Source organism: Mauremys reevesii, linkage group 2 (assembly GCF_016161935.1).
Source record: "Mauremys reevesii isolate NIE-2019 linkage group 2, ASM1616193v1, whole genome shotgun sequence".
Taxonomy (NCBI): domain Eukaryota; kingdom Metazoa; phylum Chordata; order Testudines; family Geoemydidae; genus Mauremys; species Mauremys reevesii.
In genome coordinates this window covers 156,170,059-156,193,670 of record NC_052624.1, presented here as the reverse complement: position 1 = coordinate 156,193,670, position 23,612 = coordinate 156,170,059, and the positions used below count along the sequence as shown (strand labels likewise).

General features: G+C 48.3%; 1 protein-coding gene across 5 annotated transcripts in view; it reads right to left on the bottom strand.

Moving 5' to 3' along the window:
* GFRA2 (GDNF family receptor alpha 2) overlaps positions 1-23,612 on the bottom strand; it is a 113,114-nt gene that overhangs the window by 71,267 nt on the left and 18,235 nt on the right. For 4 of the 5 annotated variants that reach the window (XM_039521337.1, XM_039521334.1, XM_039521335.1 and 1 more), the window contains exons 2-3: positions 20,417-20,716; positions 8,257-8,340 (exon numbers count right to left, since the gene is read on the bottom strand). In XM_039521337.1, the coding sequence (XP_039377271.1) occupies positions 8,257-8,340; positions 20,417-20,558 (226 nt within the window). In that variant the 5' untranslated portion in view covers positions 20,559-20,716. The remainder of the gene's footprint in view (positions 1-8,256; positions 8,341-20,416; positions 20,717-23,612) is intronic. The other variant, XM_039521336.1, reaches the window with a different exon arrangement.

The following is a 23,612-nucleotide window of genomic DNA, read 5'->3' as shown; positions in this document are numbered from 1 at the left end:
TAATAATCCCTGACGCCACACACTTCACTTTTCATATTTTTCCACCAGCTAAATGTTTCCTTGATGATAATTTAATCCAAAATGCGGGGGGAGAAATGGCCATGCTGTCTGGAACCCAAAGGGCTGAGCTCCCTGGAGCACCTTTGCTTCAGAAGTTAAAACCAGGAGTTCGACTCAGCAACAATATGATTTTACTTTCCATTTTTAAATCCTCCCTTTGAGCCACCTCTCAACTAGATTGAGAAGTCTTCAGGGCAGCGATTAGGTCAGGCGAGGCATTTGTACAGCACCTAGCACAATAGGGGGTCCTGATCCTGCCTGGGCATTACTTCAGGGAAAACAATCTAGCCGCTGCCTTCAATTAACCCTTTCAGTGCTGAACAGAGAAGGGCACTAATAGGAGAGCTATGATCCTCTCCATCTGTGACCTGTCTGCTGAGCTCTTCCCCCCGCCCCATTGTGATGCTAGATGTTTTGTGAGGTGGACAAAACTGAGAACCAGTAAACTCATTTCATGCAGGCCACTGAGCTGACAGACAATAACAGCTTGATTTCTCTGAGCCTGTGACCAAGGAGCATAAATAGGACCCTACCAAATTCACAGTCATAGGATTTTAAAAATCATAAATTTAATGATTTCAGCTAGTTAAATCTAAAATTTCAAGGTGTTGTAATTGTAGGGGTCCTGACCCAAAAAGGAGTTGTGGAGGGCGAGTGTCAAAAAGTTATTGTAGGGGGGGGGTGCAGTACCGCTACTCTTACTTCTGCCCTGCTGCTGACAGTGACGCTGCCTTCAGAGCTGGGCAGCTGGAGAGTGGCGGCTGCTGGCCGGGAGCCCAGCTCTGAAGACGGAACTGCCAGCAGCAGTGCAGAAGTAAGGATGACAGGTATGGTATTGCCACCCTTACTTCTGTGCTGCTGCCTGCAGAGCTGGGCCCTCAGTCAGCAGCCGCCACTCTCCGGCCACCCAGCTCTGAAGGCAGCAGCGCAGAAGTAAGGGTGGCAATATTGTGACCCCCCTAAAATAACCTGTCAACCCCCTGCAACTCCCTTTTGGGTCAGGGCCCCCAATTTGAGAAACGCTGGTCTCCCCTGTGAAATCTGTATAGTATAGGGTAAAAGCACACAAAAGACCAGATTTCACGGTCCGTGACGCATTTTTCATGGCCGTGAATTTGGAAGGGCCCTAAGCATAAGGCTCTGTAGTCCATTACCAACGCCCCAAAGTAACCAGTCCCTTGTTAGTATCTGCCCACCATTCAGCAGGGTCAAAAGTCTAATGGTGGCAGGCTGTGCTCACGCCTCCCCTTTCCTTCACCCATGCCCTGAGCTGCGGCCCTGGCTGTGGAACGTGAGCCCTCTAAGGCAGGAGCATTCAGCTGGCCAGCACAGTGTGTCACCGTTATAGGCGCATGAGCTACCTCACTGCAGTTAAGAGCATTAACCTCTCACCGGAGCAGAGCAATATGTCACTTCACTGCTGACAAAAGCAGCCGTTTGTGCCCTTAACTGGTTTTATTTGGAAGCGTCTGAAGGGACATTTTTCTATTAGCCTACCCCATTCCAGGAACGTGCTCTTAAAGAAGCCCTAACCTTCTAGACGGTGCAATGAGCCATGTAATGTACCTCTGAAGAGTAATAATATTCCGGCCCTTCCACTCCTCTCCTGCCTCGTATATTACCACAACCGAACTCCGTAGCCATAGTGACATGGCTGCTGGAGAGCAGGGTTCGTGTCATGCACAAGGCAAATGGTAAGGGCTTGGCTTTCATCTCCAGGGTTAAAAGGAGAATGGGTGAAAAGAAGTCAAGGCATTGCAAGTCCTGATTTTAGCTGGCTGGAGATGTAGGGGACTTGAGAAGAGGGAGAAGCCAATGGAAAGGCAGCGCCAAGGGGTGGTCATGGAAACTGATGGCCAAAAGTTACAAATGGACTGGGATGACATTCCAAAGGATGCTCAGTGGGTGGCACTGAAGGAAAGACACCGAGAGAAATCTGAGGTTCTCAGATTCCTCCTTGACAGACAGACCACTGAACTCTGTCCAGCCAGTCTGCTCTTACTTGATTTCAGTTGCCAGGGCTAATAAGTGACTTCTTGGTCCCAACTTGAGACTCCTGCAAAGGGTTTAAAGATTTTCCAAGGGAGGGCACTCAACCTTGTCTGAAAAGTCAGACCCCTTTAAATTGTCTTAAGCCAGACACCCACACAAAAATAAAGATGTAACAGCCTTGTTTGGATTATCGGTGGACATTGAACCTGGGACCTCTGTATCTAAAACCATGAGCTGCTCTTGCCTGACCCGGAGGATCAAACCTCTAAGTCAGAAACAAGTAGCAAATTCAAACCTATTTTTCAGGACAGAAACCTACATTACGATGGACGTAAGATGACAGTTCCTACCAGTAGCTTAAGAGTAAAAATCCTTACCAGGACGTTAAGTATCAGAGGGGTAGCCGTGTTAGTCTGGATCTGTAAAAAGCGACAAAGAGTCCTGTGGCACCTTATAGACTAACAGACGTATTGGAGCATAAGCTTTCGTGGGTGAATACCCACTTCGTCAGACGCAACAGGATGTTGTGATCCCAAACCCAACTATTAAATATTCAGGAAATTCAGTGTTAAGGTAATTAAGGATTGGAAATGCAGAATTATAGCACCCAGACAACCTTAACTCCAGGCCCACAGTGACAGACAGAGAGGCCCATGGTGTTAGCGTGAATTACAACTAGAGCTGGGAGAAATTTTCCATCCAAAACTTTTTTCACTAAGAAAAAAAATACAGATTAGGAAACACCAAAATGCTTCACAAATTAATGTCAAATTCACTGACTTGTTTCAGTTAAAAAACTGAAACCCCGAAAAAAAGACCTCCCCAAAACTGAAATGTTTTGATTTGAAACAATTTTTCATTTCAAAATTTACTTCAATCTTATATTTAAAAAGTTTTAAAATGCATAAAAAAGCTCAAAAATGAAGCATTTTATTCAACCAAAAATACATTCTTTCTTCAACTTTTTGGTTAAAAAAACAACATTTTTTAAAACTTTGTTTCAGGTTGACCAGAATTATTTTCCACCCCAATTTTACAGGACAGCCACAGACTGAAAAATTAGTTACTGACACAGCTCTAGTTACAACTGGTCTCTTTGGCACACCTAGACCCAGGAGTCCTGACAGACTTGACCCCAGGTAAGGTTCTTCCCTCTTTTTAGCAGCTGTACCCAGAGTCTGTTCCAAATACAGCATGGGTTCTTCTCATGGGAATCAAGACAAAATTGTGTGCCTGGTCCATCTGGTCCATTTTCCCCTCACTGTCAGGGCAGAGAACTCTTGCTAAGCAGTAAGGTAGACCCAGGTGTATACAGATGTTTATATCCTGAGAGTACAGCTGATCTGCCTTGCTTTTAAACCCATTGATTGGAGCTGATCAAAAGTTGGAATTTCTGACATATCAACATTTGCTTTCATTCTGGAACAGGATGAAAACTTGAAATTAAAAAAAATAATAATTATGGAATGGAAATTCCCCCCCAAAAATGTAGAAACTTTTCATTTAGACATTTTTGAAAAACATTTTGACATTCCTGAGGGAGCCACATTGCATTGTGTGAGATATAGTCCTCCAGGGAGCGCTGCTCATAGGAGACAACAGGTATCCAAATAACAACACCCATAAGGCAATGAGCTAGAAAAATGCAGCTTTATGTTATTTTTTAATTGATTCAAAAGGAAACATTTTGGGTCGATTCAATAAAGTATTCTGATCTGGGTCAAACTAACCCACAACAAATGTTTCATTTCAATTTTCCCCAATGGGAAACTGAAAAGAAATATTTCCAGCAGAAAATTTTGATTTTGCAGAAACTTCATTTTCTGTGGGGGAAAATCATTCAACAGAAGATTCCCAACCAGCTCCATCATTCATATTTTTTTCATAGAAACAGAGAAATGTCTGGCTTGAAAGGGACCTCGAGAAGTCATCAAGTCCAGCTCCCTGTGCCGTGGCAGGACCAAGTAAACCAGGACCTGGCAGGTTTGTATCAATCTGTTCTCGAAATCCTCCAGTGATGGTGATTACACAGTCTCCCTTCAAATCCTATTCCAGAGTTTAACTACCATTACAGTTACAAAGTTTTTCCTAATATCTAACCTAAATCTCCCTTGCTACAGATTAAGCCCATTACTTCTTGTCCTACCTTCGGTGACATGGAGAACAATTGATCACAGTCCTCTTTATAACAGCCCTTAACATATTTAAAACCGTTATCAGGTCTCCCCCTCAGACTTCTTTTCTCAAGACTAAACATGCCCAGTTTTTCTAACCTTTCCTTACTGGTCAGGTTTTCTAGACCTTTCATCATTTTTGTTGCTCTCCTCTGGACTCTTTCTCCAGTTTATCCACACCTTTCTTAAAGCGTGGCACCCAGAACTGGACACTGGACTCCAGCTAGGGCCTCACCAGTGCAGACTAGAGAGGGACAATTACCTCCACTGTCTTCCATATGACACTTCTGTTAATACACCCCAGAACAGGGGTCAGCAACCTTTCAGCAGTGGTGTCCAAGTCTTCATTTATTCACTCTAATGTAAGGTTTCACGTGCCAGTCATACATTGTAACATTTGTAGAAGGTCTCTTTCTATAGGTCTATAATGTATAACTAAACTATTGTTGTATGTAAAGTAAATAAGGTTTTTAAAAAGTTTAAGAAGCTTCATTTAAAATTAAATTAAAATGCAGAGCCCCCCGGACCGGTGTCCAGGACCTGGGCAGTGTGAGTGCCACTGAAAATCAGCTCGCGTGCCGCCTTTGGCACCTGTGCCATAGGTTGCCTACCCCTGCCCCAGAATGATATTAGCCTTTTCCATAACTGCAGCACATTGTTGACTCATATGCAATCTGTGATCCACTATAACCTCTACACCCTGTCCAGCAGGACTACCAGCTAGCCAGTTATTTCTCATTTTGTAGTTGTGCATTTGATTTTGCCTTCCTAAGTGAAGTACTTTGCACATGTCTTTACTGAATTTCATCTTGGTGATTTCAGACCAATTCTCCAGTTTGTCAAGGCATTTTTTAATTTTAATTGTGTGCTCCAAAGTGCTTGCAACCCCTCCCAGCTTGGTGTCATCTGCAGATTTTATACACATATTCTCCACTCCATGATCCACATCATTAATGAAAATATTGGCTAGTACCGAACCTAGGGCTGACCCCTTTGGGACCCCACTAGATTCATTCCCCCCAGTGTTCTTTAACCTGTTCTTTCACTATTTTGCCATGGGACTAACATGTGGCTGGATGTTCCTCATTCCTACTCTGCAATTGTGCAATCCTTAGTCAGGTGAGTATTAACTCCACAAGGGGTCTTATGGCCTTCCATAGGCAAGTGCTCACCAATGGGACACAGGGCTGCACAAATTGGCCCTGAGAGAAGTCCTTTCTCCCAATAGAACATTTAAGGCTTTCTGCTTCTACATACTGGTACCCTTCTTCAAACCCTATCACTACAAGGTCCTTTCATGTCCATTTTGGGCATCTGGAAATCAAGATCCCTCAGGTAAAAAAAAAAGAGAGAGAGAGAAACCCAAACCAATCAAAAATCAACTCTGCTTTTTCTCCAGAGCTCTTGCTTTGAACCTGCCAGCCGGACCTGCCCCCACCCCTGGACTCTCTCATAAATCACAGCGTGTCCAGACTGATACAAATGCAGGTGACACCAACGGCCATCTGCCCTCTCCACCCAGGGCTGGCACCTGGTCAAACAGCCTCCTGGAACTCCAGCACAGATGCCCCATTACCCAGTCACTCATTCCCATTCCTGTTCCCCTCACCACTGACTCCCCTGCCCAAAGCATGGGAATGGCAGCAGGATCTCAGCCCCCCAGAGGGAGGGGGGAGCTGTGTCTAAGTGTCTCCCTCTGGGAAAATCTTTGCTTAATGGACTTGACACTCTGCTGGGCGAGAGAACACGTTTTGTGTGTCTACGAGACAAATGAGCAAATTACGAGATCTCCAGCCCACTTTATCAATTCCTTATTATCCGATGCTTGGAGGCAGCTGGGTCCAAAGGAAAAAAAAAAGTAAAACACCAAACCACAACAGCTCTGTAAAAAAAAGAAATCCACTCCAAGGAAGAGCCTGTGCTCTTCACGCTGACGGTCATGCCACGGAAGATGAGAAGGTAGCACGTTCCAGCTTAGTTTTGTCTTGCCAATTTCTCCTCATCTGCACCCCCAAATGCCCCTCCGAGCCCTACTATGCTTTAGATTGACCTAGCTACATCACTCAGGGGTGTAAAATTTTTCGCACCCTAGTGCCATAGTTAAGCTGACCTAACCGTCAGTGCCGATGTGGCTACCACCACTCAGGGAGATGGATTACCTCCATCAGTGGAAAAACCCCTTCCATTGGTGTACGTAGCATCCACGCTACAGAGGCATAGCAGCAGCACCGTATCTGTGTCCTTAGCACCCATAGCGTAGACATGACCCTAGGTAAGTGACTAACAGAGACAGACCAGGAAAATTCTGTGCTGCTGTAAACTGGCACATCTGCACTGAAGTTAATGGAGCCCTGTCGATTTCCACCAGCAGGGAATTTGGCCCTGGATTCATTGCACCTTTCTGGCTATTTTCCCAAGCTGTCCTCTCCCAGGGGCATGACCCCAGAGTTCCTCAGTATCCGTTAGTCATCCATTGACTTTAGCGGGAGCAGGAATATGTTGCTTTGCTGGACGCATCTGGCAGATGGATTCCAATGTCAGGAAATGGGAGGCACCAGACACAGCTATACCCCTGCTCCCACTGACACCAATGGGAATCTTGAATGTCTGAATGGAATGGAGCTAGATAAGAAAGGGGAGGACCTGCAAGCGATGCTTCAACAGTTACACAGCTGCAGCAGGGAGGCCCTTGGAGGTGCATAAATCAAAGAATGCATTTCAAATAGAGAGGAAGAACCAGTGCCGCATAGAACGCACACGTGCACATGGGTCGTCTGGCTTGGGAAAGGGACCCACAGGCCTGGAGACAATACAGAGGGGCAGAGAGAGGGAAGAAGAAAGGAGACATAGAATGGAAGGAGACACAGAGATAGAGGGAGCCCTTGAGGGCAAGGAGAGAAGGCAATGTCGAGCTGCAGAATTAGAACTACCCTGAATACCCAAAGGCAGAGAATAGTGCCCAGAGGTCCCATGCTGCTCCCAGACTCCATCTCTGCAAGGTCTCCCAGGACTAGAGCACTCCCCAGAAGATCCAGTTACAGAGTCTCAAGGTCTGACCCAGCCCTGGGATCTCAGGTGGTGGCTCTACGTAACCAGCTCCAACAACTGCACAAAGCCATTCACCTTTTCTAATCCCACTCACCACAACGGTTGGTTACCAACGTCACTGTGTGGTTGCAAAGAGGACTCCTCCCAGCTCAGAAAAATTAGCAGGGGGAAGACCCAGGAGATTCAGTCTGGCCTGTCCCCACCAGGGACCAATGTAGGGTCACCCCTGCACTTCTCTCTACATTTGCCTCCCATTGGACTCTGCAGCAGAGCGTTATTAGTTCACTCACGTTGGTCCAGCACTCTGCTCTCAGTTACACTGCTTTAAACTCCAAGTAACTCCACAGAAATCAGTGCAGTGCCGCCAGATTGGCACCAACGTCACTGAGATTAGACTCTGGTGCAACACATTAATTATAGATCTATACATGTGAACCCCAAGAACCTGCTTCTGTTGCCCTGTATTTCATAGCATCATCAGCGCATGGTGTGTGTGAACCGCTAACGAATGAGAACAGTAAGGCTCAATTCTGCTCTCAGTCACACCAGCGCAATCCAAATCTCCCTGAGTGGAGCTACTCTCGATTTGCACTTTTACTCACTTGTTGCTTTATGTGAAGAGCATCTGCCCTGTAGTGTTTCACGCCCGCTTTGCACGGGTGGAAATAACAGCATGAGGTGCAGGGCGATTGAGAATCAAGCCCAGAGCATTCTCAGTAGCAGTGCTAGAGATGTCACCGTTATCCATAGCTCCAGGCTGCAACATCTTAGTCACAGAATAATGATTGCAAGGCAACCGGGGAAGGGGGGGCGCAATATGAGATATTATGGGGTGGGAGATAGGCTGGAGAGGAAGGGATTGAGGAATGGGAAAGGGAGCTAATGTTTTATCATTCCCCTGGAGGTTGGCAGAAGGTCTATTCACAGGCGAGAGGAAGAGAATATAAAACAGTGAAAGCATGTTTTGTTTTGCTTTTATTACCTGAGAAAATTGAAGCGAGTCTGAATATATCAGAGAGACGAGAGGTGACCGGCTCGTAAGGGGAAGCTTCATAAAATTCTTCTCCTGGAGTAGGGGAAAAAAAATAAAATAAAAGAGATTGAAACCCCGCACTGAATAAACCCAACAACCACCCATGCTATTACTGAGCCGCCCCCGCAAGCCACTGTGGGGGAAGCCGGTCATAAGGCACTAAGGGGATTAGGTGCTAAATCCCACTGAATTTCAGCTGGATCCAGCCACGGAAATTCCTTTGACTTCCCTACAAATCCTATTCATCCTGGAATGTTCTGACTATTCATTTCTGCAGAGCTGGTCAAAAAAATGTGACCATAAAAATTTGCCCATAGGAAAATGTAATTGTCAAAATTGACACTTTCCCCACAGGAAAATGTCAATTTCACCAAAGCTTTTTGATTTCCTGTTTCAGGAGAATTGAAACAAACGTTCGTTGCAAATGGACACTTCAAAATTAAATGAATTTTTTTTTCAGTTCAAAATATCTCATTTTGGCATGTCGATCAAAAATGTTGAAGTTTTCCCAGATTCAAAACTTTGGGGGATTTTTTACCCCTGCTTTGCAAAAACTGTCAGTATTTTGACAGTACCTTCTGATTCAGAACAGAAAGTTATTTCAACATGTCAAAATTCTCCCCTCACCCCTGAACAGCTCTAGTTCAGGGCTTAGCCTTTGTTAGAATCATGGCCGATTTTGGGGGGGAAGGAAAAGGCATTTCCAACCTTGAATCGTATTGATAAGCAGCTCCCTACAGTTCCTTGTATCATTGGGTCCCTATCTAGATAATTATACAGCATTCAGCACCATCATATCATAGCTCCTCCCAAACATTAATGAATTTACCTACAGAGACCTGCTATAAATCTGTTGTCATCGTCATTGTACAGATGGGGAAATTGAGGCACAGAGAGGGTGTGTGTGTGTGAATGCAGCAAAGTCATCTTGTAGCAGAGCTCAGAACAGAACCCAAGTCTCTTGACTCCAAGTCCATCTTCTCACAAACACTTTCCCACATGACAGAAAGGTGTATATTTGCGGGGAGGGGGGAAGAATTTGGGTGAATATTTTATTATAATTTCAAATGTTTTGCTTCCAAGACCTTCACTGGGGTTTAATAACCCAAATCTACAGACCCCAAACAGGCTCAACAGAATGCAACAGCCCCTTGCTAACAACCCCACCCAGGGACCATAACTCTGCCAAAGAACATGGCATATTAACCCTTGGAGCACTGGTATGCAGAGAGCTCAAGAGCTTGTGGCTTTTCTCCAGGGTTGCTTCACATCTCCATGGAACTGAGTGAAGCTGTCAGTATGACCAGTATACATAAAGCACCACACTAGGGGCCAAAGCTTGGGAGCACTCCCATTGACTTTAACAGGGTCAGATTTTGGAGAATTGCTCTCCAGGGCAACAAGCCCATTACTAAATTGCCTTCAAGCATCTTCAGGAGAGATAAAAAAATTAGCTCCAGGTGATGATCTCTCTTGCACGCACACACACCTGTGCACACAAATTCCTAAACCAAACTGCACCCCCAAAGAGCAGCCGTCAGCAAAGTCAAGAATGGGACAACAAGCCGTATGGGCCATGAAAGCATTTGTCCTTCTTAAGGAGAGATTCGTGAAAGGACCATTAATATCAGTCCTGGACCCTGAACGCTCCCATTGTGCAGGGGCTCTTGCTAGAGAGAGAGAAAAAAAATCAATGGAAGGCCACTCCGAGCTCCCAGCAGAAGACTGACCAACAGCCTCGTGCATCGGTTTCCATTGTACCTAGCCATGCTTTCAGTGAGCTCCTGGCACATCTCTGTGGATTGGGAGAGAGCCAGGCCTTTTGGAGAGGGCCTGTCCGAAGACATTTCCTGCCTGGAGGAAGGGTTGGCAGATGCTGAAGTGCCCACCTTCCTGATAAGTGAGCTGGGGTTGCAGTGGAGGGATTAGGAGCAGATGAACTGCCACGCCACACATGGTCCCATAAACCAAGGAGGACACTGGGTCTAACCACACTGCCTACACTGGCTCCCTGGAGGTGGAGGCTGGGCTGGGGCTGGCTCCCTTCCAAGCTAGCTCTCTGCTGATCAGCAAAGGGGATTCTCCAGGAAAGGGACAGATGATTAAACAGAGCAGCCTATTTCCAAACCCAGCAGGCAGGCCCAGAGCCTGCTCTGGGTTACATCAGTATAGACCATTGTCTACGGGGGGCAGTGATGCCGGCGTAGCTGAGAAGAGAATCTGGTCCTGTCTGCCCAAACCAGTACTAGAAGCTGTGGTGCTAGAGTGGGAGGGTGCCTTGCAGATAAGGTGCAGTACCAGAACTCTGGGGAGCTGGGTTCAATCCCTGGCTTGGCCACAGACTCCTTGTGTGACCTGCAGCAAGACACTGAAGATCTGATTCTTAAAGATGTTTAGCTGCCTAACTCCCATTGCAATCAAGGAGAGTTAGGTGCCTAAATATCTTTAAGAATATGGGCTTTAATCTCTCCATGTTGGCAAAGCAGGGATGATCATCCTTCCTTCGGCTGTTTGGACTGTAAGCTCCCGAGGCAGGGACTGTCTCTTGCTATGTGTGTGTGTAGGGTGACCAGACAGCAACTGTGAAAAAAACAGGATAGGGGGTAATAGGCACCTATATAAGAAAAAGTCCCAAAAAACGGGACTGTCCCTATGAAAATGGGACATCTGGTCACCCTATGTATGTGCAGCCCCTGCCACAACAGGACCCTGATCTCAGCTGGGGCCTGTGGGCCCTGCTGTAACACAAATTATAGCTAGCTACTTTTCACTGTGGTCATTGGCTTGCACCCGTCACAACAGACCCAAGAAATAATCATGAGGATCTCCAAGCACTTGGCGATCACCGCTGAATTCAACCTCCCCACTCCTTGCCAGGAAAGTATGTATTATTCATCTCTATTCTACATTACCCACACCACATGCAGTCAGCAGGGACTGACTCCACCACCTCCAGGGGCAAAGCACAAGCCTCAACCACTTGAGCTAAAGGAGTCACTGTTAACTAGCAGCAATAACAGGCTCTTATCCTCGAGGTGGGCCAGCCACTGGCATGAGAACACAACATGATTTGGCAGAGCATACAGAGGGGGAAGTGAAGCATGAAGGGATGGGTATGGACGGGTGACTCTACAGCAAACCAAGCCATGGGGTTGGGATGACAAGTGGGTGTCAGGAGTAACAGGGGACCTCCAAATTCCACCTTCTGCCTGGTTTCAGGTGTACAGATGTGAAAAGAACCGACTCTTTTCGGTTCACTAGTGATTCCAAAATGTTTGTTTTGAGCTGAACCAAAACTTTGAGCAAATCAAAACACAGTTTGATTTTGAAACATTTGAGTTTTGCCTTTACCATCCTTAAACTGCTTTGATACTAAAATAAAGAATTTTGAAACAATCACTTCAAAGCAAAACACAAACATTGAGATTTTTCACATTATTTTTTTACCAAAACAAACCTCACAATCTGTCAGTTTTGGTAGACCATACAGATGGTGAAGTAAGGCATGGAGGATTCAAATCAGCCCTGATCTGAGCAGCTGCAACTCTTTGAAATCAATGAAAGTTCCATCCTCTTGTGCCAGAGCTGATTTTGCCCAGATAGTTCAAGTGATTTGCCCACTGTTCTCAAAGAGAGAGCCAAAATCAGAACACAGGAGTCCCAATATGGGGTTCTCTGCTTGCTCCCTAACATCAACACACACCAACATCCACACTCTCGGATCTGCTTTTTCTTTCTCTCTCTCTTCAAATTCAAATTTGCAAGGCTGATCTGGAGTAAGGCTACATGCACAAAAAAGGGGGCCTTCTCCTCATAAGACAAGTGCTGGGATATAGGCCTTTACCACCAGGTCATGGATTCAAATCCAACCTAGGTCCATAGCGATCAAAAGCAATTACTCCCATGAGATTTATGTGATGTAACTTGAGTGGGATTCAATTTCATTCCTAGTGTTTTAAATTATTGGTATGATAGTATTTACAATCCCACATCAAGCTCAGGGCTCCATTGCCCTGGGTGCTGTACAAATAGAAAGTAAAAGATACCTCCTGCCCCAGAGAGCTTACAGTGTCACTAGGTAAGACAAAACAGAATCTGTTCCCATCTGCAGGGTGGGGATAAGGCACAGGGAAACAAAGTGACTTGCCCAAGTCACACAGGGAGTCAGTGGCAGAACCAGAAACAGAACCCAAACTTCCAGAGTCCTAGTCCAGAGCCTTAACCATGAGACCATCTCTCCAACAGCCAGACCTTGCCTCCACAAGAACACTCATCATGCTAATTGTCCTATCTTAGACTTGGTTGCCCTCTCACTCCTGGGAGTAGGGGGGTCTCTCTCTCTCTCTTGAGTGAAGGGGAACATGGAGGGAGCTTGCTCTGGCCCACAGGTGATGCACCTATTCTGGGGATGAACAGAGATCTCACACAGTGACCCATCAGTTAGTTCCCTTGACAGGGAGGATGCTCAGCCAGAGCAGGAGGAGACAGGAAGCTTCTGTTTTTAAAAAGATGTACAAGCCTCCTAACAGACTGTGGCCCACGCCCACTTTTCTAGGCTCTTCTGGATCATTCAGGATATTATTAGCCTGAGCAAGGGTGCTTTTGTCCCCCATAATTAAGAAGCCACTCAAAACCTTCTGCTGGAAAAAAGGCCGATTAATGGGGAGGAAGCAATCAGGCAGGGCCGGCTCCCCTTCCAGCAGCTCCTCCGTGGATGGTTATAAATGCATTTCACTACAGGAAATCCTTCAAAAGGATTGTGAGGCAAAATTGGTTGTCGGGACGCTGGGATTGAGCCACCCTCCTTTCCTGCTGCAGAGTAGAAGCAAGACTGGGATGGGACCCCCGGATAGTGGGGAGATCAGCAAAAGGAGAGAGAGAGGCTCCAATAGCTTTCACCGCCATTTGGTGGCCTCTGAGAAATGAATTGGTGGGTCTCAGTCCCCTTCCCCCGGCCAGGTGTCTTCATGGCATGAAGGGACTAGAGAAGTAACTCGTGCTTAGTCAGCACGAGCGACAACAACACAGCTTGTGTTTCAGCCGTGAGCTGAAACACAAGCCCTCAGATTGTGTCATGGTCACGCTGGCCACTCCAGACCTCCCCATCTCAACTGAGCCCAAGTCATCTCAGCTCAGACATGGTACAGTCAGTCTCTCACAAGCTGTCCCATGGCCTCACTCTCTGTCCACCTACCTCACCTCCACTGCCCAGGGACCAACCTGGCCGAAGTCACCCGGAGTACACATTACACGGCACAGACCCGCCGGCCCCAGTTCCAAGCTGTTCCCATGGTGACCAGCTCCTTTCGGCAATGGACACCTGCCCTGCCCACTGAATGTGCCTTGTGAGGAGTCCCACGATTGGGTACCTAGCAGCAGGAAGAAGGTACCAATTGCCTTTTGGGAGGGAGCAGCAGCGCTGCAGGCCCACAAGAGAAACCAGAAGGCGCCTGCTTAGAGACCACGGACTGACCTCCTGGAGGTGATCAAAGCACACTGAGAGGAGCCTCAGTGATGTGAGAGAACGGAATTCCAGCCTCCAGGCTGGAAAGGAGAAGAGCAGGAAGAACACAGAGAAAAGGCAAGCTACAAGGCGGCAACGCACTGGACTGGGGACTCAGGAGACCTAAATGCTATTCCTGGCTCTGCCCCAGACCCTGCTTTGTGTCCATGGAGGAGCCGCTTCTCTCTGTGCCTTCTCTTCCCATGTCTGCCCTAGCTAGGGTGACCAGACAGCAAATGTCAAAAATCAGGACAGGGGATGGGGGGTAATATGAGCCTATATAAGAAAAAGACCCAAAATCGGGACTGTCCCTATAAAATAGGGACATCTGGTCACCCTAGCCCTAGCTAGACTGTGAGAGTTTTAGAGCAGAGGCTCTCTCTGACTATCTTGGTTGATGCCTCTGCTACAGTACTACAAATGAATATTGAGAAGAACAACAACAACCTCACCCTCCTCATGTGTTATTTTGGCCTGTTACCACAGGCTGGTAAAACTGAAAGGCCATTAAAAGAAAAGGAAACACTTACGCTCATCCTGTAAGAGTCCCTCGTTTAAATCGTGCCAACACGTTCACCGTGCTGGGTTTGCTAATGCTCTGATGACAAATGGCACCTTTATTAAAGTGTGTTTAGGAAACACTAACCTCTCTCTATATTGCTTTGCCAATGCAATAAATAATTAAACACTGGCTGAACCTTGCTGCTCGCTAGGAAAATTACCCAGTATTAAAAGGGCATCGAACTTCCCCTAAGCTGGCTGAGAAGCAATTAACCTCTGGGAAAGGCACTGGGATGAAACCAACCAGGCTTAATGCTGGGGACTAAGCTGCCATACACCAGGACAATGCAAAACTTGCTCACTTGGAAAGGTGAGCAGAGAGCAGTCTATTGGCGAGATGCATTGTGGGAGAATTGAACCTCTCTAAAGCATCACATATTGGCAGTGCTAGAGACAGGATACTGGCTAGATAGACCACTCTGATCCAGTGTGACAAGGGGGGAAGAGATCTAGTTATGGAAGGAGATGGAATACTGGACCATGTTGCCCAGAGGTCTGCTGCACTACAGTGAGTCTACCTGCAAAGTGAGGTCTCTGAAACAAGATGGGATTTTGTATGATGGCTTTGGATGGTCCTGCAGCAGCTCCCTGCTATTCTGGTCCTGGGTTCCCCACACAGCTCTGCCAATACCCCTCCATGCTGGGCATAGGCACAACCTTCTACAGATGGTCTGTTACCTACTGGTTAGACCACAGAAGTGGAGTCAGGAGTCATTCTGGGTTCTATTCCTGGCTTCCCCGCTGACTCTGTGCATGAATTTGGGCCCTTTGGCCTTGTCATCACAAGAGGAAAAGGTGTGTTCTTACCCCATTAGCTAATATGTGGTAACACAAGGTAAAATCTGAGTGAAGGCAAAGCCATGCAGTTCTCACATGAGTTAACAGGTTGAGGTAAACCTAGCATCCTGGCCAGAGTCACCATCTCACCCTGCTAACCTATGTGAAAGCTACAGCCTGCCTTCCAACACATGGTAAGAACACACCCTTTTTTTCCCTTCTGTGCCTTAGTTTCTTTTGATGCCTCAGTTTTCTGCTCTGTGAAATGGGGCTAGTATTCTTCCCTCCCTCCTGAAGGTGTTGTTAGGCTAAATTCATTCATGAGTGCAAAGCCCTTTGAAATTGCTGAATGCACGGTGCTGTGGGGCAAATCGCCATTAAGTAGAGATTCCCGCTTCCAGCCCGGCTTTTTTGCCATCCAGCAGCGGAGCTGACCTAGAGGCTAGGGTTTACCTCCACCAGCTGACACGTGTTAAAACTACAACTTGCCTCATCTTCACTTGCAATTTAACATCAGAAAAAAGTGTGTTTTAACCAAGCGTGGGTGAAGGTCTAAGGGAGTCACCAGGGGTCAAAGTTTTCAGAGGTACTCAGCACTCATAATCAGGGCCAGATTTTCAGCACATTTGGGTGCTGAGTGCTTTTGGAAATCTGGTCCCAATGTCAACTGCACACAGACTTACAACACTTTAAATGACTGCAAACCTCTGGGTGGACACACTTATTCCAGTTTAAAAGCTGGTTCTAGTGGTTGAGCTTACCCCTGTACATTTACCAACACACTAAAACAACATAAGCCCAGTTTAACCTAATTGAAGAGCGTCCACACACAGAGTTTCACTGATTGAACTAAACTAGTTTAAAAATCACAGTGATAGTTGAACAGATTCCACTTTGTGGGTAGGCCGCATTCTATTCTACCTCCAGCCTGGAGCCGCCGGGGAGCCACCTCTGGAGGAGAATCCCGTGTAAGGAAGAGGAGTGTTATGGTTTTGGTTGCGCTGCATGGTTAGAAAGATGAACTATTCCCCTTTCAATCCCTGCCACACTCCCTTGGCTTTTAATTACAGGAGGAAAATAAATGAATTTTTTTCATTTGCAGGATGCACTCCTATGACCCTCTCTCCCCCCGACCTCCTTTCATCCTCTCTCTCCTGTTCAGCTCTCTCTGCTTTATCCTTCCTTCCCCCAATTTTTCCTCCCTCCACCCCACAATCAGGCCCAGGCTTTCAGCTGAGCTCAGTTCCCACTGAGGCACCTAAATAAGGGCTGGGTTTTTTATGGGACCTTCTGTATGTTGAATCTGCTGGTCACTCCATTCAGGTGCCCAAGCAGGAGCTTCGGGTACAGAGCTTTTTGAAAAATCTGGCTCTGAATCTTTAATGAGGCAGCCTGGTCCAGCGGCTGATGCATCTGACTAGGAGTCAGGAGACCTGTGGGCTAGTCCTAGCTCTGCCACTGACTTGCTGTGTAACCCTGGGGAAGTCATTTAATGTTCTCTGATTCCATTTCCCCACCCATCTTTAAAATGGGATAGTGATACCCCCCACCCTTTGTAAAACACTTGCAGATCCAACATCCTTTGTAAGTGGCAATTATTATTTCCCCAGGGCTCTTCTGAGTTCCCTACATGCTACCTTACCGGTCCTGCTGGCCACTAGAACATCCTCGCTCTCTAGCACCGGCTTTCTGCATGGAAGACACCCCAGTACACATACACCCACTTTTCACCTCTCTGTTACAAGGAAGCAACATCTGCCATTTCATCTGTGGGTACTTGGAGCATTCCCAGGCATTCAATGGTCTGCAATCAGCATCATGGGCAAACGTATTAAGGAAAAGCTACAGAGCTCGCTACGGATAGGGCTGGACATGTCTTGACTGGCTCGTTGTTGCGGGACAGCAAGGATGGATGATGTACCTCTGTCTGGAAAAGATCATCCAGGGGGCAGCCCAGGTGCAAGGGAAATGGGAGGGAGGAAATTTGCTTGCTACAAAGAGCAGCGTCGTGGCAGCTGGGATTGAGGCAGACTCAGGCTCGTTCTAGTCACCAGTGATACTTTTTCACATATCACAGAGCAACCAACTGGGGGATACTCAGAAATGACTGGCAGCCCCTGCTCTATGCAGACCCAGGATGGAAATGACCAGAGCGGCTACAGACTCAGGATTGAGGGGCATGGGCAAAGCTGCGTGAAGGAAGCTTGCCAGCACCTGCCCACCATACACCAAATTCCAGCCAGCTCTCCCAGCCCCTCAGGTCTGGGGGGTCCCCAATTCCACACCCTAGCACAGCCAGTCAGTCGAGCCACTGATTGCGATGTGATAGCGAGGGGAGGGGAGGGCCCCTGACTTGCTGACGTGGGGGATGGGAAGAGACAGCTTCCTCCCCCATCCCTTTGATGAGGAGGAGAGAGTAGATAATCCTCTCTCCAATAAACAAACCGGCCCAGCACTGGCAAAATCCAATTTCAATTACCTGCACTGCTCCCCTGTCTGATTTACACCCTCACTGGCCTGCAATCACAGCTGCCTCTGGTGCATCTCGAGGCAGTTCATTTATGGAAACAGCCAGCTCCGAGATTCCCTCATGTCCTTCCCACTGCTCTCACTCAACCCCCACCCTTGCCAGAGAATGACCCGTATTAAGGAGGTGCCTGGTTTTCTCCTGGACTTAGGGCAGCTGACAGACTGCATGTGGGGCTTTAGTACAGCCTACAGCCTGTTCCTGGCACATGCCCCTCTATGGCATGCACGCAGCATCAAAAGTCCGTAAAGAGTCAGCCAAGCCTCATGGCCAAAGCAATATCTTGGGCACCAGGAACTCCTGAGTTCTAGTCCCCTTCCTCACTCTTCTTTTTGGGGAAACTGAGGCATGGAGAGCAGACGATCAGTCCCATCCTGAACTGTAGCAGGGGTTCTGCACGCACAGGGGCTGAGGCTGGAATCATATTGTAACAGATACAGGACCACTGAAAGCTTCTTGTCTAGAACGGGGATCCAACCCCAGCCCTCTTGCTCCCTGAGCACAGGCCCCAGCTGCTTGAGCTAAAGGAGAAACTGTGGCACACAGCTAGGCAGGTCCAACACCACCCAGCAGTACTGGCACATATCACTGTTAGAATAATCCTTTCTGCACTTATATAGCCTCTTGCACCCGAGGATCTCAAGACACTTTACAGAGAAGGGGAAGGAACTTGCCCAAGGTCACTCAGTGAATCAGTGGCAGAGCCAAGAACAGGAGCCAGGGCCACAGTTTGCCCTCACTGATGCCAATGTAAGTCTGAAGCAACTCCACTAACTCCAATGCAGTTGCCATAATCCAGGCTGGAACAGAGCAGAAGACAGCAGGGAGTCTGCTTCGCCAGCCACGAGCCCACCCTGCCTGGAAGATGCGAATTCCAGAGACAGCGAGCAAAGGGATGAAGTGCCGTTCCCACCTGGCAAGCCAGGGCATCCACTGGACACAGACAGGCAGGAGCCAATACAGTGCAGGGGAGGGAAATGCTCTGCAAGCAAGGCCTGGGGGACACTCATATAGATACACCAAGACTAGATTGACAGCCCGGAGCCTGCTCTGAGAGGGGAACAGGCAAACAGCCCACGCAAAGGCACCAACTGGAGACCTGGCCCTCTGACCCTACTAACGCAAACTGGAAATTAACTCCCCGCTGCCTGCGCGATGGGCTCCCCTCTTCATGACCTGTCTCGATGCCCCGACGTGTCTTCTCATTACAGCCCAATCTGCTCCAGTGTGCGCGGCCCCTTCCGGGGTGAGGCTGCCTGGGATCAGCCAGGCATTCGCAGCTTGGCTATGAAAAGGCAGCCGCACCAGAGAAGAGCCCAACCCCACATTCATCTCACCCCCATCAACCCCTGTTCCAGCCCAGTCTGGTTCTTGTGAGGATGCTCCTTCCAGAATACTAATCAGCTGTTTAACATGGAGAGGGAAGCAGTGACAGAGCTAAGAGAGCTGCCGGGCTCCGGGACTGCCCTCTGCATTGGTGCAGCTCTCCGAGCTCTCAGCCCCTGTCGTTGGCGATGGCAGTGGGGGTGTCTGCAGGCACTAGGAAGCCTCATGGGCTCTCCAAGTCTAGCAAATTCCCAAGGCAGGGGTGGGATGTGCCTGAGTCTAGAGGAAGAGAGTCTGGGAAAGGGGAATGGTGAGAAAGAATCTAGAGGAGGAGAGTGGAGAAAAGGAGGAAGAGCCTGGAGGAGAAGGGGAGAGTTTGGTTCTTTCTTCCTCATCCCCACCCATCAATTTGGCTTCTGTTTGATAATGAACGAGGGGAGAGATCTACCTGGGATCTAAACACTGAAACCTTGGGGGTTAAAAGCTGAGACATGCCAGTCCAAGACAGCCCTGCTGATACCCCTCCAGCTCTACCCAGGCTCACACCAGCCCGTGCTACAGAATAAGGCACAGAATGAACTTGAACGTTCCCCACATAATTCCACTAATGCCCCTCAGTCCTTTCCTGCAGAACACCCCCTGCTATTCCAGTCCTGGACCCCGCACCAGCTCTGCAAGTGCCCCTCAGTCCTTTCCTGCAACACCCTCTGCTGTTCCAGTCCTGGACTCCCCACACACACACTGCTCCACTAACGCTCTTCACTCCAGACCAGCTGGCCCCCTCTGCCATTCCCGTAGTAAACCCTCCTCCCAAGTACACTAATGAAAAATCTGATTCTTCGCTGCCTGGCACTTGTGTCAGCCATTATCCCACATGTGCAGAACAGGTGTGAATTGCTCCAAATCAGGACACCAGCGGGAATGTTTTACTTCCACTTTGCACAGCTGTAAATGGCAACGAGAGAGAGTCAGGCTCTGAACACATCTCCTAACTCACACCTGCTTCACCAGCTCCCAGGACTAGCCACATGGGGTTCCTGGCCTAGCCAGAGTGGATCAGAGCAGCTAGTGGATCAGAACTGTTCCCTCTCCACCCACACCCAGCCACACACACTACTGCTGAGCTAGCAAATCAGAACCCACCCACCTACCAACAATCCAATGGGCCGGAACCACCCCTCCAGCCATACCGAGTGGATCAGAACTACTTCTCCCAAGGAACCAGAACAGCCCCCAGCTACTCCTGACCAAACAGACTGGAACATCGCATAATGGTACAGAAGGGCCTCTTTACCACTTGCCCGTGGGATCAGACCCACCCTCACACTGCTCTGACGGGGCTAATCCATCAGAACAGCTGCATATGGGGCACCCCCCTCCTGATGGACCAGATCCGCCACACGCAGGACACTTACCCTCCGTCAGCCCGAGGTGTATACTCCAATAGATCTGAAGGCACTGCAGCTCCTTCTTCATGCCCCGCTTGCAGCGGCAGTCATAGAGCGGGCTCTCCTGCAGCACCTCGAGAGCTGCCTGGCACTCCTTGTTGGCCAGCATGGTATTCCTGTCCCGGCCAGCCAGGCACTGGCGCAGCGTGCGGTAACGAGAGCTGCAGCTCGACTCAGCAGCGCACAGCTCATTGGCCCGGACACAGTCCACTGGGGTACGCCAACCATGAGGATCTTGGCCGGATGCCAGGGAATGGAGGATCTTCTCTGGACAAGGGGCAGGGGAGGGGAAGGAAAGAAAGGCCAGAGCGTGGTGAGTGATGATAGCCACGTGGCAGGGACGAGAAGCAATGCACTGCCCTTTGACAGCCTCTGATACCGACAAATAGCCCCCCACCCAGCCAGCATCCTGCTACACCTAGGTCCCTTCTCCCAGTCCTGCTGATGCAACATGATCCTGACCCATAGTTCCTACTACTCCACCAGCCACATCCGCACACACACCCCACACAGCTCTGGCAATTCAATGGGATCCTAACATGCAATCCCTCCCCGACTCCTCATACATCAGCCCTGGGTTCCCCACCCCCCTCAGTGCTACTCTCCTACACCCTCAGCTGTACCAGTACTGGGCCAAGGAATCCATGTTGAAACACTTGGAGGAGAGGAAGGTGATCAGGAACAGTCAACATGGATTCACCAAGGGGAAATTATGCCTGACCAACCTGATTGCCTTCTATGATGAGATAACTGGCTCTGTGGATGAGGGGAAAGCAGTGGACGTGTTATTCCTTGACTTTAGCAAAGCTTTTGATATGGTCTCCCACAGTATTCTTCCCAGCAAGTTAAAAAAGTATGGATTGGATGAATGGACTATAAGGTAGATAGAAAGCTGGCTAGATCGTCGGGCTCAATGGGTAGTGATCAACTTCTCAATGTCTAGTTGGAAGCCGGTATCAAGCGGAGTGCCACCGGGGTCGGTGCCTGGGGCCCGTTTTGTTCAACATCTTCATTAATGGATGATGGGATGGATTGCACCCTCAGCAAGTTCGCGGATGACACTAAGCTAGGGGGAGAGGTAGATATGCTGGAGGTTAGGGATAGGGTCCAGAGTGACCTAGATAAATTGGAGAATTGGGCCAAAAGAAATCTGATGAGGTTCAACAAGAACAAGTGCAGAATCCTGCACTTAGGATGGAAGAATCCCATGCACTGTTACAGGCTGGGGACCGACCAGCTAAGTAGCAGTTCTGCAGAAAAGGACCTGGGGATTACAGAGGATGAGAAGCTGGATATGAGTATGGATATGGATATGAGTCAGCAGTGTGCCCTGGTTGCCAAGAAGGCTAGCGGCATATTGGGCTGCATTAGTAGGAGGATTGCCAGCAGATTGAGGGAAGTGATTATTCCCCTCTATTCAGCACTGGTGAGGCCACATCTGGAGTATTGCGTCCAGTTTTGGGCCCCCCGCTACAGAAAGGATGTGGACAAATTAGAGAGAGTCCAGTGGAGGGCAACAAAAATGATCAGGGGGCTGGGGCACATGACTTACGAGGAGAGGCTGAGGGAACTGGGGTTATTTAGTCTTCAGAAGAGAAGAGTGAGGGGGGATTTGATAGCAGCCTTCAACTACCTGAAGGGGGGTTCCAAAAAGGATGGAGCTCACCTGTTCTCAGTGGTGGCAGAAGACAGAACAAGGAGCAATGGTCTTAAGTTGCAGTGGGAGAGGTCTCGGTTGGATATTAGGAAACACTATTTCACTAGGAGGGTGGTGAAGCACTGGAATGGGTTACCTAGGGAGGTGGTAGAATCTCCATCCTTAAGAGGTTTTTAAGGCCCAGCTTGACAAAGCCCTGGCTGAGATGATTTAGTTGGGGATTGGTCCTGCTTTGAGCAGGGGGTTGGAATAGATGACCTCCTGAGGTCCCTTCCAACCCTAATCTTCTATGATTCCCAGTTCAGCTCTGCAGCTCACCTGCTATTTCAGGCCTGGGATTCTCTTGAGCACAAACTGTCTGTCATGCCTAGCTCACAAGAGACTAAGTTGGTGTCACAGCCTCATTTCTCCTGTGGCCAGGTTCCCATAGTTCACTACCTCTCATAGCGCTAGTAGATTGGTCCTTACAACCCTGTTAGCCAGGTGGGGAAACTGAGTCACCATACCATGAAGCAACTCAGGCAACGTCACATAGCAAATTAGGAGCAGAGAGGGGAATAGAAGCCTGACATCCTTGCTCCCAGTCAGTTGCTCTAGTTACTCGATAACATTGCTCTGCACATATAAAGCAGTATATTTGTAGTCAGTGATCACATCAAAATGAGTTTCATCACTTCAGTCTGAAGTATCCTTACAATATAATGAAAATCCTGCATATTAAAAATATGAGAGGTAATGAAATGTTGTACCATGCAATAAATCTGGCTTAGCTCTTATGGTGACAGTCACAGAAGGGTTAATGTTTCCATTCTCTGAAGAGCTAGGCAACAGCCTTCCACAGAGGCCATCGGCAGGGTTTGAACTCCCTGCCTTCAACACCAACCTCTGCCATTTGAGCTAGATAAGTAAGTCCAGTAGCTAGCAGCAGTAGTAAACTGTTATCCTCTAGGGGAGCAGCCACTGCAGGAGAATGTAAGATACATTGTGCTAGCATGGGACATTGGGAAACATTAGCGGTCCTCAGGATCAGCTAGAGAGAGCTTGTTTCCAGGGCTGCAATGTTTGTCACTGACTAGCCTTATTAGAGCTTGCAGAGGAGGTGGAGCAGGCCTAGTTTCTCCTGCTGAAAGAAAAGACCAGCTCACAAACATGCAGTAAATCATCTCTCAGCAGACACTAGAGCAGGACTGCCAAGAATCAACCTCCTACTGGACTCTTCAACCCGCTCCTCCTTGTTATAAGAGCTTTACTCATCCACTTAGGAGACAGAAAAATACCATGTGACCAATGCAACCAATCGCAACACAGCTCAAAAAATGAAGGCCATCTCAATGGATCATGTGCTGTCAATCCATAGGATAAAACAAAGCCCACTGACTCCATAGTGTTACTCCAGGTGCGTCCCAACGTCAGGCTCACAGAACCCAGGATGTTCCACCTAAAAGGGTCTTTTTCTCAGTTTGCAGCCACCCATTGAAATAAGGGCGGGACAGAGATCTTTGTAAA